This window comes from Mytilus trossulus, chromosome 14 (assembly GCF_036588685.1).
Source record: "Mytilus trossulus isolate FHL-02 chromosome 14, PNRI_Mtr1.1.1.hap1, whole genome shotgun sequence".
NCBI lineage: Eukaryota > Metazoa > Mollusca > Bivalvia > Mytilida > Mytilidae > Mytilus > Mytilus trossulus.
In genome coordinates this window covers 40,030,012-40,047,837 of record NC_086386.1, presented here as the reverse complement: position 1 = coordinate 40,047,837, position 17,826 = coordinate 40,030,012, and the positions used below count along the sequence as shown (strand labels likewise).

Below are 17,826 nucleotides of genomic sequence, written 5' to 3'. Positions count from 1 at the left end.
AGTTAATAGCGACAAAATTATCTTTTACAGTGAACCATAGATCTATAGGCCCCCATACTCAGCAATATGTATTCTAACATAACACTATGCACATGTAGGGGCATCACATGTGAGATATACATTTGTGAGAAATTTATAGGCAACTTTGTCAGCTCTTTTTGATGATAAACATTTGACAATGCCAAATTTGTTTGAATAATTCTTAAAATCTCATAAATTCTTTATATTGCAATCTCCATCAGGCATACTCTACTTACTTCATTTGCTTTAATATTTTATATTAATCAATTAAATCAAAATCGATCATATTATGTCCTTTTTAACCTATGTTTAATTTACTTTACATTATGTTTGAAAATTATACTGTAATTGCTTTGCTCATTTTTGGCGCCTTGATTGGCAAATAAAATGTTTGTTGTTGTTGTTGCATATAAACTTACCCAATGACATAAGTCAAATTCCTTTTACAAAATAGTAAAACGTGAACAGAAGCTTGACTATAATTATGAGATTATTTTCAAGAAGTAAATTTTGTGAAAATAAAATCAAGTTTTCCCGTATTTTACTTATAAATGGACTTATATACCAGTTAACATTACATTCAAATTGTGATTAAAGTTTTTAAAATTTTGATAACTTTCTAAGAATATCCTGGATTTCTACCAAACTTGGCCAGAAGCTTGTTTATGATCATAAGATGAATTCCCTTTTCATATATTCCTAATAAATTGACTTGTTTTTTTTCCTCAGTTAACATAACATACACTGCAGAAAATTTGTTTTAAACATTTATTATATTTCATAAACCATCCTAGATTTTAACCAAATTTTGAAAGAAGCTACAGCACTAGTCAAAAGATTTGATATGTTTTCCCCAATTTTTGTTTTACCTAACGACTAACAGCTAAAGTAGGCGAGATACTGGGTTCTGCGAAAACCTTACAATCCAACTAGGGGTTGAATTGAAGGTCACATGAATACGTGTTTAATGATATCCAATTATTCACTTGCAAGTGCAAAAATCATCAACCATGTTTCTCTGCTTATTTTAGTAAAACAGAACCAGATTGACTGCTAAAAGTGAATAATAATTTCACTATATAATTTCCATTAATGATTAAACAAACATAAAAATCGTATTTAATTTATTTTATATCTCGTAGCTAATTCTCTTATAACAAAAAAGGTACATTTTAGGCTGATAAACTTTTAAGAGTACTCACTGATCTTCTATAGCTAGAATTACCATAACTTTTGATCAGCTTACCATATTACAACATTGTTTTAAAAGTTAGTAAATAGGTGTAAAAATTCATTTTAAAATTAGCAATTACTGGTAATAACTGGGCCGTTTCGGGAATTACTTGTATTTACTAAGTACATCGAGGATTACATGTAATTCCTAATTTTTAGTAATTACATGTAATTCCTAATTTCACCTATTTACTGTAACATATGTATATATATCCCAAATTATGTCCTTTCTTATGGCGTTACTCGGTATTATCACATCTCTATATTGTGTTTTCGTGTACAGGTCATTTGTCGTATTATTGTCTTTAATTTTTGCTTGTGTCCCTTGTCTATAGAGGGTCTACCGGCTATTTTTTTCTTCTCAGTTGACACAGTTGTTTGTTAAGCGATAAATATAATTTTACGATCCAACCGTCGTACACCAAACCGTGACATGTCTCTTTATTTGGCTCTCACATTGTTGTTGATGTAAAGGAGCCTTGCGCTATTTTCAAACAATGTACAGACTTGGCTTGCTATACACCAGGATTAATCCACAATTTCCCGCAAATAAAATTGCCTGTACCATTACCCTCGGTTCAAATGTACGAACTTTGCCATTTGTAATCCCATGTTGAATTGTCTTTTTTTTTCTTTTTTCTTTTGTATTTACTGTTCGTTACAAACACTTGAACTTTTGACAAGAAAAAAAACGTTAAACAATTCATATCTTTAAAAATTAAAACAAGTAATAGTTCGTTTTAGGGTTCAACTAACTTAACTATTGATAAAATGGCGTTTATCTGGTACACACATGTTACATTGTAAACTAATATACATTGTTTGATAGAATACCATACAATTACAATTTGTCAGCATAACACAGAACGGCATTCTGTAGAATTCTTACGAACCATTAGAAGATCATACCAGCTTGTTTTAATATAATGGCAAGACGATTTATGTTTATAACGATTTTGATATGTATAGCTTGTCTTGCATTTGTAATTGGTAAGGAATTTCATATTATTTATTTCTTATTTATTAATGTTATGCAAAATAAGTCTACATTGCAGTTTCTATGGAATTTCTTGCAAAAGAAAACTAGCCAGTTTAATATGATATAATAAGTTTTCAAAGCTTTGTTGTGATAATGGTTTTTTAAATTGAAACCAATTAAAAATTAAAATTTTTGTTAGTGGTGAAATTTTGCATCTTCCGATTTTGTTAGTTAACCATTTTTTTTTTAATTCTTATCATGGATTTAGCGGAGTTTTTATACAATTTGTTTCTGCGATTTCTTGGAGTGTCAAATTGAGTATAACATTTATTTCATTATTAGGTTAAAAATTGGTAGGTTGTTAAACAAACTTTGCTGGACTTTCAAACATATAAAGGTTTAAACGTATTGTTGAAAGTTCGGTTTTTATAAGGATAATCTCTGGATGATTAAGTAATAATTGTTCCCTTCAAACACGTGCTTGGTTGTTGTTTTTTTTTGTCGGGTTATTCTCTCTTTGAAACATTCCTTATTTCTATTCACAATTTAAGTTAATGGTAAATTCATTCTTTAGACAAGATAAGAAACACCGAATCAATTTATACCGCAGGCATTCAAAAACGGAATTCAAACCTCACAATAAATTTAAGATGACTTTATTTACCATTTTCACCTTATAATAAGTCGAACTTATTGTTTTTAATGCCGATCATACTATATCTGTACATTCCCATAATAGCAGCGTATTGATTTCAATAATTTATTAATTACACATGACAAATTTGTGAAAAGAAATCTGAATAAAAATAAAAAATTCCTGACTGTCATGTTTGGTCTTAAACCATAGATCTGTTTTTTTTTATTATCATGATCATGTTATTCATATACTAAGCAAAATTGTATCATGTTTTTCACTTTACAACATTACTTATTGATATAGAAATGTAATTTAGAAAACAAGAGATCGCTAGTACCATTTATTCAGATACCTTCTCAGTCAAAGGTTTGTATTTCCTTCAGTGAAAATGGGACTGTCTTATCTATTAACCGAAAATATACCATACAATACGTAAAACGAAAACATACAAGCGTCCAATACACTAACAGCTAATAGCTATATAAGTTGTAGTAGTTCTGTTTGTATATGTGTGTTTCATATTTGTGTTTCATTAATGTTTTAATATATAATATAAGGCCGTTAGTTTTCTCGTTTGAATTGTTTTACATTTGTCATTTCGAGACCTTTTAAAGGTGTGGGTTTTGGTCATTGTCGAAGGCTGTACGTTGACCAATATTTGTTAATGTATGTGTCATCTTATGGGGAATTGTCTCATTGGTAATCGTACCACATCTTCTATAGGATTAAACGCCTTTTTAAAGGAACGTGTTGGAGTACAATTCAATCACAAACAAATTTAAGTCCAACTTGAGTCCAGTTTAATCATTATAAATCATTGACATTGGCGAAAAGGAATTTGTTTTTCCACACTTTTAACCACTATCACACGTAAATTGTATATGTGTGACGTCAAATTGGCCTTGCACATGGATGTATTTGTTGGTCAAAGCAAAAATATGGCCTATATGATAAGAATAAACTAGAAAAAAGTTCTTATTCTCATTGAAATAAATATGTTGGGCTTATATGTGGGGTGAACATAAATACTTTCAACATCTAACCGGAATGTGTTATCGCCGCCATATTGTCTACAGTGGTACAAAAAATTGTTTGGTAAACGTTATCTATCGAAAAATAAACAACGTTAACATCCTCTACCGGAAATCCTCTCGACCAGTCATATACAGGTATTCCCAAACAGGCAAATCATATAAGAATCATTTTTGTATATTGACTTACATTATCAGATTGCTTGCACTTAATCCCCCCCAAAAAAGAGGCCTATAATTTCACATGGAAATAAACTCATTTGAAATACTCAGCAGATGTATACAACAATAGGTGTTGTGAAGACGTGGTTGATGACGTCGCATCAATGCTACTGTTCCTTACATCTTTAATTTTGCTAAAAAATCCCATTGTCAATGTAGTAAACAGAATAACTAATCAATAAATTCTTATATCGAATTGTTCTTGATCACACAACATCGCTAATTCACTCATGTGCAACTCGTTTTCGTGAATAATTGTGTTGTTCAGTCACTCGTTGAAGAGTTTTCTCTTTTTGAATTCTTGATTACTTATTCTTTAAATAGCTAAAAATATCTACGTGCTATCTATAATGTTTCTTATTTCAGCACATCGTTCTTATCGGACTAAATCAAAAGCAACAAGTTATAGACTAAAGAAACAAGGTTTAACTCGAACATATGGACATTCTTCGAAACAAACACAGTATAGATCAAATAAATCAATAATAAGGCATAGAAATCGATATTCTTCGAAACGAACGAGTCGCAGCTCGAGATATGGATCAAAGAAGCCAGAAATAAAACGGACGTTTCCAGCTTCAGTGATAAACACAAGCTACAGACGAAAGAAACTGGTAACAAAAAAGAAGTATCGATATTTCTCGACGAGAACAAGTTATAGATCAAATAAACCGGAAAGAAAACAACAATATCGAACTCCTGTAAAACAAACAAGTTATATTTCAAAGAAACCAGAAATAAAACAGACATATTCAGCTCCAGTGAAAAACAGACCAAAGGAACCGGAAACAAAACAGACGATTCCAGATACTGAAAAACAAAGTTTCAGTGATACCAAAAATCGTAAGTAAATTGCTTGTTTGTAAAAGCAGCATTTGCCTCACTTTATAGTTCAAACCTTAATAACGACATCATAATTTTTGGCGTCATTTGTATGTGTTAAACCATTTTACTTTTTCATTATCATTGTTTAGAATGTCTTGAATTAACTATTTGAATTGGTATAATATAGTTATTTGCTAGTATATCTATTTATGTCAGATACACACATAGTGTCACAAATTATTTGTTAAGTTTCAAATACATAGTATTTTTTTAATAAAGATAAACATTGTAACTAAGGTTGAATTACTTATTCAGGTTAGATTTTGGACAACTAAGGCAAAACACGAATGGTTTGATCATTAAAAATGTTACATGTAAATTATGTTGAAAGAAATAGTTCTAGATATGTCTGCTATCGTATATGTGCACATCAACGTTACTTGAAAAAAACATTGTGGTCTGAAATTAGGACTTACTTTGATAATGTTATATAAATTAAAATCTTATTTATCACCAAGTAAACAAAGAATTTCGAAACTGTTCTCTAAAAATTTCCTAGATAGTTGTATAAATTACTCCTTGCTGACGTCATATCTTTTTTCGTCCTTGAATGGGTGTGTAAATTTTAGAAAAACACACTATTACATGAAAAATGTTCTTAAACAAATCCATGATCCAAAATATTTAATGAGATTCATTACATGTATACACAAAAGCAAAGGTTGTTTTGCTTTAATGAGAGAAAGCAAATGCTATTATTCTATGCAAAGTTCAATGATTAAAAGACGAACAGTATTTTTTCGAAAGTAAATTATTGATTAGAGAAAGCAGATGTCTTTTTCCGAAATGAAATCATTGATACCAAATAGAGGAGGACTTTTTGTCCTAGACTATACAATATATCGAATTATTGGTAACTTTCTTTGCTTAGATCAATGATTGAAAAAAAAGTAAAGGTTGGTTTCTGTGAAATCAATGATACAATGAGGCAAAGGTAATATACCGTGAATATACTATGATACTATGAAGCAAAGGTTATTTTCTTATCTGAGACCAATGATTCACGAAAAAAGGTTATCTCCCGAGATGAAATCATTATACATGAATATAAAGTTATTTTCCGAGATGAAATTATTGTTTTAACGAAAAAAAATTCATTCGGCGATTCATTATTAAAGAGCAATCATGGTCATTTTCTAAATGAGGTAAATCAATAATACATGAAAACTAAGGCACATTTCTCGTGTGAGCTAAGACATGTAAGAGGTATAGGTAAACTAGCTTATGATAAGAGATATGATCATGATTCAAGAAGTTAGACAAAGTTGTCTTTGTGGCGGTCAATTACCCAATAAATGTGATTTATAGATGATAATACAAGGAAGGGGATATTATCTTCTTACGGTTGATTAATGAAACAAGGAAGGGGAGACAATTTCCGTAAAGTTAAAAAATGATACAAGGAAACAGAAGTATTTGTTATTGTGGCGATGAATGATGCAAGACAGCAAGGGCAATTTTCTTGAATGATAGAAAGCAATATGTATCTCTTTTTCTTACACCAATAGTTTAAGAAATCAAAGGTAGTTTTTCAAGATGATGTCATTGATAGGTGAAAATTAAGAATAGTATCTCGGTTGATATCAATAATTTAAGAAATCAGAGGTAATATTCTTTGCGTTGATCACTCATTCAAAGTAACAGATGAAATATCCAGTTTTGGTAATTGTTTAAGAAGATTTCAATAATTTATATTTTTTTGGCAAGCAGGAATGTACCAAAGAAATACTTTCTTATAAAATATTGAGAGAAAAATGAAAACGCCACATGTCGAAACACTTAAATTGTAGAGTTCATCAAGTCTATAAGATAAACAGAATGTCTTTGATTGTATCAATCATGATATTATATCTTCTCTTTCTTTCAGAACTACAGGTACCTAACCAACTAGATGGTATGTTTCAATATTATTCTTGTATATCAGATAAAATCATGTAAAAATTCATTGTGTATGCCTACAATGGACACATACATCATTTGAAAAAGAAATGTTAGTTGAAGTTCCAAATGGCATGATCAAATGTTTCATATACTAGTACTTAAATACATTTAAACAATTATTAACTAAACATATGTTTCGAATTTCTCCAACATTACCATAGCTGGTCTGTTGAATTAAAAAATAGCTTTAACTTCGTATTGATGTATGGTCGTGGGTACATATTGCAATTTTTTAAAGGAATAATTGGGATATATTTTCTTAGATGATTAATTTATGCCAAAGTCTGTCAACAAGAATACAGAACATGCATACATTTGAATCAAACATTTGAATAAGTCACTGTATTGTAATATTCGGTATTTTCTATCTTTCAGGACCGTCAGATCCTGCTGGTATGTAGAACTATTCCTGTCTGTCAATATCACTATGTTTACACAGTATTCCAAATGCTCGCTATGCACATATCAAATCATTCGTTGATTGATCAAATTACTTTAATTACTTTTTAACAATGGAATCGTTATTAAAAAATGTTGATTTAATTTCTTCCCTTACTTTCAGGACAACAAGGTCCTCAAAAAGATGATTGTATGCTTTTAAATTCGTGAATATCAATTGCATAATGGTTCTTCTTATCTAAGATACTTGCTAAGTAACATGTTAATCCGATGAAATTACAAGCAAACGTTTTAATCGTCATCAAACATTTTAGCTATGATGTATATTCCTTTTTGTGTACATCCTTCCAAAGGCGGTAATATTTAAGTATATATATATTTACAATTTCCGATGTGTATAGAAAATATGTTCTTATTTAATATAAAGATGAAAAAGGAAAGCACAAAATGACGGCACATTTGGATTTAAGAAGATTTGTTTAAAGCGACATGTCTTTATTGATAGCAATAACGCTATTGTGTTCCATCTTCTATTTCTTCCAGGACAACACGAACCTACACAAATGGATGGTATGTACCCATGTTCGTGTATATCAGATAAGACATTGTTTATGCTTACGTTTAAAATGGAACATAAACCATTGGAAAAAGAAATGTTAGTTGAAGTTCCAAATAACATGATCAAATGAAATACATTTGAACAATGATTGGCGAAACATATGTTTCGAGTTCCTTGAACATTATCATAGCTGGTCTGTTCTTTTTACAAACAAAGCTACTTTGTATCCGTATTGATGAATGATCATGGGTAAAATTTGCAATGATTAAAGAAATTATTCGGGTTTTTTTCTTGAATAATTATTTCATGCCAAAGTCTGCCAACAAGAATACAGAACTTGCGTACTTTGTTGACCATTAAAATTAGTCAGTGTATTATGATATTTGGGTTTCTCTGACTTTCAGGACCATCAGAACCTGCTGGTATGTACAACTATTCCTGTTCGTCAATTTCCCTATTTTGACACAGTTCATTATATGCTTGAGATGTACATATCAAATCGTTTGTTGATTGAACAATTTACCTGAATTACTTTTTAATATTCGAATAGTTATTAAACAAAAATATTGATTCAATTTCCTCCCATATTTTCAGGACAACAAGGACCTAAAGAAGATGATGGTATGAATTGACATAATTGAATATCAATTACATTCTGGTTATATATATCTTACATACTTGCTTAGTCAAATGTTTATCATATGAAAAAGAAATTTCGATCACAATTACAATCAAAAGTTCAAATCTCAATTAAACATTTCAACTATGATGTAAATTTCTTTTGTTTACATCCTTGCAAAGGCGGTAACAATTAAGTTTATATATTTTCAATTTTTCAAGCGTCGAATAAAATATAGGTACAAATAAGGAAAGCTTCAATTGTAGAAACATTGAGATTTGAATAGATTTGTTTAAATCTCAAATGACATGCATTTGTTGATAGCAATATGCTGTTGCATTCCATCTTCAATTTCTTACAGGACAACAATTCGTGATATCTGATACGTTCTTGTTAAAATTCATCGTTTATGTTTATAAGGGACACACGTAGTCATTTGAAAAAGAAATGTTAGTTAAAGTTACTATCAACATTATTTAATGTTTAACTTACTTTAACACAGTTTAAAACATGAATTCAATCAATATTATCATTACTTGTCTGCAGAATTTTAAAAAAAAAACGTATACTTTGTATTGATTTTTGTTTGTGTGTACAAATTTGCATTTATTACGGAATGATAAGAGTATTTTTTCTTGGATAATTAATTAATGCCAATGTCTGTCTACTAGAAAAAAGAAATGTGTACCTCGTTGAACATTTAAATCGATCACTGTATTATGATATTCGGTTTTCTCTAACTTTCAGGACCAGCACACACTGCTGGTATGTATAACTGTTCCTACATATATATGTATGGTGTTATTAAACACAGAGCGAAGACATAAAAGCTCCAAATGTCGAAAATTTAGAGCGAAAACATAAAAGCTTCAAATGTCGAAAATTTAGATTTAATCAGATTTTTTCAAGGCGAAAAATTAAATGTCTTTGATAGCAATAAAATTGTTGTGTTTCATCTTCTCGTTCTTCCGGGACAATAAGAACACAACCAACTTGGTGGTATGTATTTATATTCGTTAATAAACTCAACATAGATATTAGGATTAAATTTTGTAACTTACGCATGATGCACGTTTCGTCTACAAACAACTCATTTGTAATGAATACATAAAACATTGGAAAAGAAATGATTGTTAAAGTTCTATTCAATATTATCAAATTTTTCACATATGTTTACACATTTCATCAACTATAAGCAAAACATATGTTTCGAATTCCGTCAATATTATAATTTCTTGTCTGCAGAATAAAAAAAAAAGTATACTTCGTGTTCATTAATGTTTGAGGGTAACAATTTACATTGGTAAAGACATTAGATGAATTATTTGGGTAATTTTTCTTGGATAATAAATTTATGTCAACGTCTGCCTACAAGAAAACAGAAATCGTACACTTTGTTGAACATTTAAACTAATCACTGTATTATGTTATACGGTCTTCTCTCACTTTCAGGACCATCGGAAGCTCCTGGTATGTAAAACTATTCCTGTCTGTCAATTTCACTTTGTTTGCACAATGAATCATGAGCTTGAAATGCAGATTTTAAATCATCGTTGATTGAAGAAATTACTTTCATTACTTTTAACATTTGAATCATTATTTTAAAAAATATGATGTTGACCTTTTATCTTCCCTTATTTTCAGGACAACATGATCAAATATTTCACATACTTAAATGCATGTGAACAATTAAGAGCAAACATAATTTTCGAATTCTTTTAACATTAGCATACCTCGTCTGTTGTATGAACAAACAACTTTAACTTCGTATTGATGTAAGATTGTGGTTAAAAATTGTATCAATTAAGGAATTGTTTGAATATATTTTGCTTGTAATTAATTTATGTCAACGTCTGCCCACAAGAATACAGAAAGTTGGTATTTCGTTGAAAATTCCGAATCGCCTCTATATAATTATACTCGATCTTCTCTTCTATTCAGAATCACCAGAAGCTGCTAGTATGTATAACTTGCTTGTATGTTAATCGCACCTTGTTTGCACAGTATAATAATAAGCGCTTGTAATATATATAAATAAGATGTGATAAGAGTGCCAATGTGTCAACTTTCCATTCAAGTCAAAATTTAACCAAGTAAAAAATAAAATAAAAATAAAATAGAAATACTGAACTCAGAGGAAAATACAATCGGAAAATCTATAATCACATGGTAAAATAAAATGACAAAACACTTTATCAACGAATGGACAAGAACTGTCATATTCCTGACTTGGTACAGGCATTTTCAAATGTAGAAAATGGTGGATTAATCCTGGTTGTATAGCGTTAACCCTTTCACTTTGATGAAAGTCTGGTCAAATTCCGTTATATTTACAATAATGCGTGAACTAAACACACATAATAAATAAAATAGTCAAAATATGGCTATAGCAGTCATTATCGTGTAAACCTTTATACATGTAGGTCAAAGTACGGCCTTCCACAGTAGGCAATGGCTTACAGCGCACAGCAAGCTATAATGGGCCCACAAAAATATTACAGTACTGTGAAACCATTCAAAAGGGAAAACCAACAGTCTAATTTATTTTAAAAACTAGAAACGAGAAACACTCATGAACCACATTAAAAAACGACAACTACTGAACTTGGGACAGGTGCAAACAATTGCAGCGGCTTTTAACGTTTTAATTGTACCAAAACTTCGGCTATATCTGAAACAATATCAGACATCACAAGACACACTATAAAGTATTATTTGAAATGGCTTAACTCAATAAAAAGACTCAATAAAATAGTAACACAAGTGAACATACACTGAACGAATACATTTGATTTATGATACCATTTGAATACAAAATCAATAGAATAAGGGATGCATATTTAAAGTAAAAGTAGTATACCACTGTGAAATGCTACACTATTTCAGATAAACAACAATCCTGAAGAAAAAACAAACATTTTTGCTATGCACATTTTAAATCATTGTTGATTGTTCAAAATACCTTAAGTAACTTTTAACACTCGAATCATTCCAAAGTAATATAATGATGCAATACTATCTTCTCTAACTTTAAGCACCACAAAGACTTGATGAAAACGTTGGTATGTATCATCATTCGTGTATATGAATTGCATTCTGAATATAATGTATCTTGCCGAATTTCCAACAGGAAACTTATACTTCTTATTCATGTTTGTTTGTTGGTAATAATGTGGATTGATTAAGAAATTATTTGGGGTTTCGAGGATAATTGATTTATGCCGACGTCTGTATACATGCAAACAGAAAATGTGTATTGTTTTCATCAATTAAATCGTCGCTTGCGTATACCCAAGCAATCGACAGAAATAACAGACTCACGAATAGTAATGAATCCATAGACAAAAAATCCTGAAATGTTGAAAGAAAAAAAGAATATGATACCTGTCGTACCACTGTAACAACAATACATAATAGATTATTCAAACATATTGTGTAGCACTGTATTACTTATGTCATTGAATCGTAAATTTTCATGATTTGCTAATAATGCAAAAAATTGTATCTTAAGTGCTTTGAAATGCAAATTTAAAATAACATGTGTATGAACAAGTTTTATAAGATAATATCTTAACAATCGAATTCTACAAACATTTAAAACACTGCTCAAAACCACACTTTTTTTTATCTTTTAAATAATATTTTAGTATATCGGTTGAACACTCAAACCATAAAATTGAGAAAGGAAATGGTGAATATGTCAAAGCGACAACTACCCGACCATAGAGCAGACAACAGCCGAAGGCAACCAATGGGTCTTCAATGTATCGATAATTCCCGCACCCGTAGGTGTCCTTCAGCTGGCCCCTAAAAATATGCGTAATAGTACAGTGACAATGAACGTCATACTAAACTCCGAATAATACACACGAAACTAAAATTTAAAATCATACAAGACTAACAAAGGCCAGAGGCTCCTGACTTGGGACAGGCGCAAAATTGCGGCGGGGTTAAACATGTTTATGAGATATTAACCCCCCCCCCCCCCCCTATACCTCTAGCCAATGTAGAAAAGTAAAAGCATAACAATACGCACATTAAAATTCAGTGTAAGAGAAGTCCGAGTCCGATGTCAAAAGATGTAACAAAAGAAAATAAATAAAATGACAATAATACATAAATAACAACAGACTACTAGCAGTTAACTGACATGCCAGCTCCAGACTTCAATTAAACTGATTGAAAGATTATGTCTTCATCATATGAATATCAGGCACAATCCCTCCCGTTAGGGGTTTAGTATCATACTATCATAACATATATGAGAAGAACATAACCCGTGTCATGCCAACAACTGTTTTTTTAGAAATAAATGTGTTTAGTTCCGATGCAAAGACCCTATCAATGAATCAATATTAAAGCCAAAATATGCAAATTTTAATGACCTGACAACAGTATCGTAACTATATCCCTTTTTAATGAGTCTATTTGAAGGTTTTGTTAGTTTCTGAGGAGAATACTGACATCTTTGTGCTTTATAAAGAATATTTCCATAAAAAATTGGATGTGATATACCTGAACGTATAAGATGTCTGCATGTTGAGTTATATTTACGAATTATTTCCTTATACCGGTGATAAAATTTGGTAAATGTTTTGACCAGTTTGTGATATCGAAAACCCTGGTGTAATAATTTTTCAGTAATACATAAATTTCTCTCGCTAAAATCTAATACGTGGTTACATACACGAGCGAATCGTACAAGTTGAGATATATAAACACCATAAGATGGTGACAAGGGAACGTCACCATCTAAAAATGGATAATTAACAATAGGAAATGAAAATTCATCTCTTTTATCATAAATTTTTGTATTAAGCTTCCCGTTTATGATATAGATATCAAGATCGAGGAAAGGGCAGTGGTCATTGTTATCATTAGCTTTATTTAATGTAAGTGCTACAGGTAAATTTCTTTAGTATACATACTGAAGTCGTCATTATTGAGAGCCAATATATCATCCAAATATCTAAAAGTATTGTTAAATTTGTGTATCAAATGTTGTTGTGATGGGTCTTTGCTAATTTTAGTCATAAATTGTAACTCATAACAATACAAAAACAGGATCGCAATAAGTGGTGCACAGTAAGTCCCCATTAGAATTCCAATAACTTGACGATATACGGAATCTCCAAAGCGAACAAACATGTTATCAAGTAAAAATTCAAGCGCATAAATAGTATCAAAGCATGTCCAATTGACATAGTTCTTTTGTTTATTGCTACTAAAAAATAAAAAAAGCTTCGGAAGGTAAACATTATACTTCTACTGATACTAATATTTTAAACTAAATTGTTTCAAGTAATATTTGTGGTATTTCATCTTCTTGAACTTTCAGGACCATCAGAACCTATAGTACAGAACAGTACGTATCAATAATCATGTATAACAATAGTATTCTAATTACATTTGTTTTTATTTTCTTGCTTAGTTACATTTTAATCGTGTAAAATTAAAATTTGAAATTATATTCAATCAGACGTTCCACTCAACTTAAAACATTTGAGCTCTCATTACCATTTTTTCTCAAATGCTTGCAAATAAAGTATCATTAAATAGATATAGGAAGATGTGGTGTGAGCGCCAATGAGACAAATCTCCATCCAAATATGTATGTTCTATTTCCGAATCTTTGAAGATACATGCTTTCTCATATATAAAGACTGTAAATGTCTATAAACTTTTAAAATAGATGTGCTAGAGTCTGATAATGGCTTTTAATCTGCTCTTTCATCCAGGACAGCAGCAAAGCTTTTAGTGGATAGTTCCTTCAAAATCAGTTTGCAAACATTTATAATGTGGATTTATTTAATGTTAGTGTGTACAAAATTGAAGAATTCTTGTATTTTGTGAATACATTTGTAAACATTTTATAGTTTCCTTGAAGTTACTTAGTCTGAACACATGCATAAAATACTGTATACTTCGTTGAACATTAACATTCCTGCTTCATGTATACCTGCAAGATCCCCCATTAATTTCAACCGACAATAATAAATCCATACAAATAAATACGATATTCTTAAAACATATTGTTTTATAATTTTGTACTTTTGATGTATAATCTTCTCTAACTTTCAGTACCACCAGAACCTCAAGGAAAGAATGGTTTGTATCAATACTCGTGTATATCAATTGCAGTTGTATTACAATGTATCTCATTTCCTTGCTAAGTACGGTGAAAACATACGATCGAGTTTGACATAAGCTGTCATACTAGTACTAGAATCTCTGAAAAGAGACAATATCAGTTTTGATATTTTAATTTCCGTCTCCTTAGCAGCAGTGTTAGCTTAACCTGCACATAAAATATACATATCAAACGGAATTCAAGAGCATGGAGCTGCTAATCAGACTTTATAAGACGTCACCAGTGTTAGTGCAAAATGTTTAACCAAGAGTTTTATATCAAAGAACATTTCTTCCTTACCTTGAAATAGTTCATCAAAAGATACAAAAAGCTTTTAATTTTGCCATTGATAAAGGATTTTTCGCTTTGAAATTTGCAACTTTATCATATGGTTTTATGTCATGTTGTTTGAAGTTATAATTCCACTTTTAATTTTCTGTTCGTATGTAAAAGTAAAGATATTTATCCACACAGTTTATTTGTATATTTTTATTTTAAAGCAACTTTATGTACAGGATGTAAGGAATCTTTTGAAGATATTTTACTTAAATGAAAAGGGGGGGGGGGGGGTAGAAAATTAATATGATACCTTGCGAATCGCTATAACAAAATTAAATCATAGTTTCTTATATCAGATTGTTTTTAAGTCTAATACATTTGATGTTCAATCCTCTCAACCTTCCAGAACCAACAGAACCTCAGGGGAAAAATGGTATGTATCAATATTCCTGTATATCAATTGCAGTTTCATTAGAATTGATGTAATTTCCCTGCTAAGTCAGTTGTTAACATAAACGTAAGAAGAATAGAGAAAACGTCAAACCACATTGACTTATAGCTTTTCTAAAAAAAAATCAACATTGTTTAACAATAACATACCTTCCAGAACAAGATATTGAAGAAACAGCGACTTTCTCCTCCTCATATTTAGACTTTTACTTCAAGTTCGACATAATCGATCATCTTAATCACAAATCTGTGTCAAAATAATTGAATTGCATGCGACTGTCATACAAATGAGAGGTTTATCTAGGTAAAAAAAAACATGTTGACAGGAACTTGACAGCTATTTTCGTTTCGATTGATGAATTAGGAAGTTTTATTGTGCCATTTTGTAAAAGACTTCGCTTTGATTTTTTCTTGGAGTTCTGTATATTTGTTAATCAATTTTTTGGATTCAATGTTTATATGATATATCTACATTTTCTTCCAGAACAACTAGGACCTACAGGAGCGGATGGTAAGTATTCGTTTGTAACAATTGCATTCTAGTTCCAATACATCTTTAAATTGAGAATGGAAATGAAGAATGTGTCTAAGAGACAACAACCCGACCATAGAAAAAAAAACAGCAGAAGGGAATCAACAGGTCTTCAAATAGCGAGAAATTCCCACACCCGGAGGCGTCCTTCAGCTTGACCCCAAACAAATATATACTAGTTCAGTGATAATGAACGCCATACTCATTTTTAAATTTTACACAAGAAACTAAAATTATAATAACACAAGACTAACAATAGCCAGAGGCGCCTGACTTGTGACAAGCGCAAAAAATGCTAACAATAGTATATGAATAAATTGATTAGAAAATCTAGTAAAAGTTCTTCTAAACAAAATTTCAAGATAGCTTTGAATTTAAAATCCACTGTAGATATTTCAGATATATTAACAAAATGACGAACATTGTAAAGATCAAACCACTTTAGCTAACATCAATGCTTGGTTCTTAAAATCAAATATGTTAAAGTTTTTTTTCAAAATGACAATCTATCTTCTCTTACTTTCAGGACCACCAGGACCTGAAGGACCACAAGGAGCGGATGGTATGTATTAAAATGCGTGTAGTTTCATTCTACTACTTATTCATCTTGCCTACAAAGCACAAATAATAAATCAGTCCAATAAAACTGTCACTTGAGAATATTAAAACCATTATTAGTAAAATGTTTTTTATACAATTTAATCAACAACATGTCTGCTTGTCTGTTTGTTGTATTTAGAAACAACTCATACTGCGGATCTGCCTATTTTCATTGAGTACTACTTTTCGTAGATTGAAGAAAAAAATAATTTCTTGGAATTTATTTAATGGTTTAACCAAAGTTAATATGCAAGCTTAAACATAAAAAACAATACATGTCATATTTCACGTATTTCCACACGATTAACCATGGTCAAACCAATTTAAATTATATACGTGCTATATTCTTAGAAACATTTTTTTTAAGTATTATTATGATGAAATTTTACCATCTCTGACTTTCAGGAGCACCAGGACCTCAAGGACCTCAAGGAGCGAATGGTATGTATCAACATTCGTGTAGATAAATTGCAGTCTAGTGACAATTCATCTTATTATTCAAGCCACATATAAATGCTTACAAAGATGTTGAAGGTAAACGAAGATCATGGTTCACATGAACCACCGCGAATCATACAATTGTTATGATATCAAATATCACATTTGGTTTTTTCAATCATCTCTACTTTTCAGGATCACAAGGACCTCAAGGACTTCGAGGAGCGGATGGTATGTATTGCATTTTTTTGCCTTCAAAACACACACAAATCATTTTAAACTGATTTTGCATGCCCACCTTCGATAGTAGAGGGACATTATGTTTTCTGATCAGTGCGTCCGTCTGTTCGTTTGTCCGTCTGTCCCGATTCAGGTTAAAGATTTTGGTCGAGGTAATTTTTTTCTGAAGTTGAAGTTCAATCAACTTGAAAAGCAGAACAAATGTTCTCTATGATATGATCTTTCCATTTATAATACCAAGAGTTTTGATCCAAATTGCACGGTCCACTGAACATAGAACATGATAGTACGAGTAGGGCATCCGTGTAATGTTTTTCAATTCCTCCATTAACTTTTGAAGGATACATACTTTCTTTAATTGATATCACATTGTGTTTTCGTGGATGTTTGATTTAAAGGTTTTACCAACATTGATACACAACCCTTACAAATGTGTGTATATTTCTTTGAACGGTAAAATTCGTTGTTCACGTTTTCCTACGAAATCAACAATACCGATCCTCTACTTGAATACTGATGAATCAATAGAAGCAAGTTATCTAAAAAAAAAATATGATACATGTTTGTACATGTAAAACAACTATAACTAGTAAAAGTCGAAGATTAATTCAAAGATTGTTTTATAGTAGTA

General features: G+C 30.6%; 1 protein-coding gene across 1 annotated transcript in view; it reads left to right on the top strand.

Moving 5' to 3' along the window:
* Nucleotides 1-17,826, top strand: part of LOC134697750 (collagen alpha-1(I) chain-like) — a 154,732-nt gene that overhangs the window by 18,204 nt on the left and 118,702 nt on the right. The window contains exons 3-12 of the mRNA XM_063560036.1: nucleotides 4,852-4,966; nucleotides 6,876-6,902; nucleotides 7,325-7,342; nucleotides 7,892-7,918; nucleotides 8,502-8,528; nucleotides 14,608-14,634; nucleotides 15,870-15,896; nucleotides 16,444-16,479; nucleotides 16,923-16,958; nucleotides 17,151-17,186. Coding sequence (XP_063416106.1) covers nucleotides 4,852-4,966; nucleotides 6,876-6,902; nucleotides 7,325-7,342; nucleotides 7,892-7,918; nucleotides 8,502-8,528; nucleotides 14,608-14,634; nucleotides 15,870-15,896; nucleotides 16,444-16,479; nucleotides 16,923-16,958; nucleotides 17,151-17,186 — 376 coding nt within the window. The remainder of the gene's footprint in view (nucleotides 1-4,851; nucleotides 4,967-6,875; nucleotides 6,903-7,324; nucleotides 7,343-7,891; nucleotides 7,919-8,501; nucleotides 8,529-14,607; nucleotides 14,635-15,869; nucleotides 15,897-16,443; nucleotides 16,480-16,922; nucleotides 16,959-17,150; nucleotides 17,187-17,826) is intronic.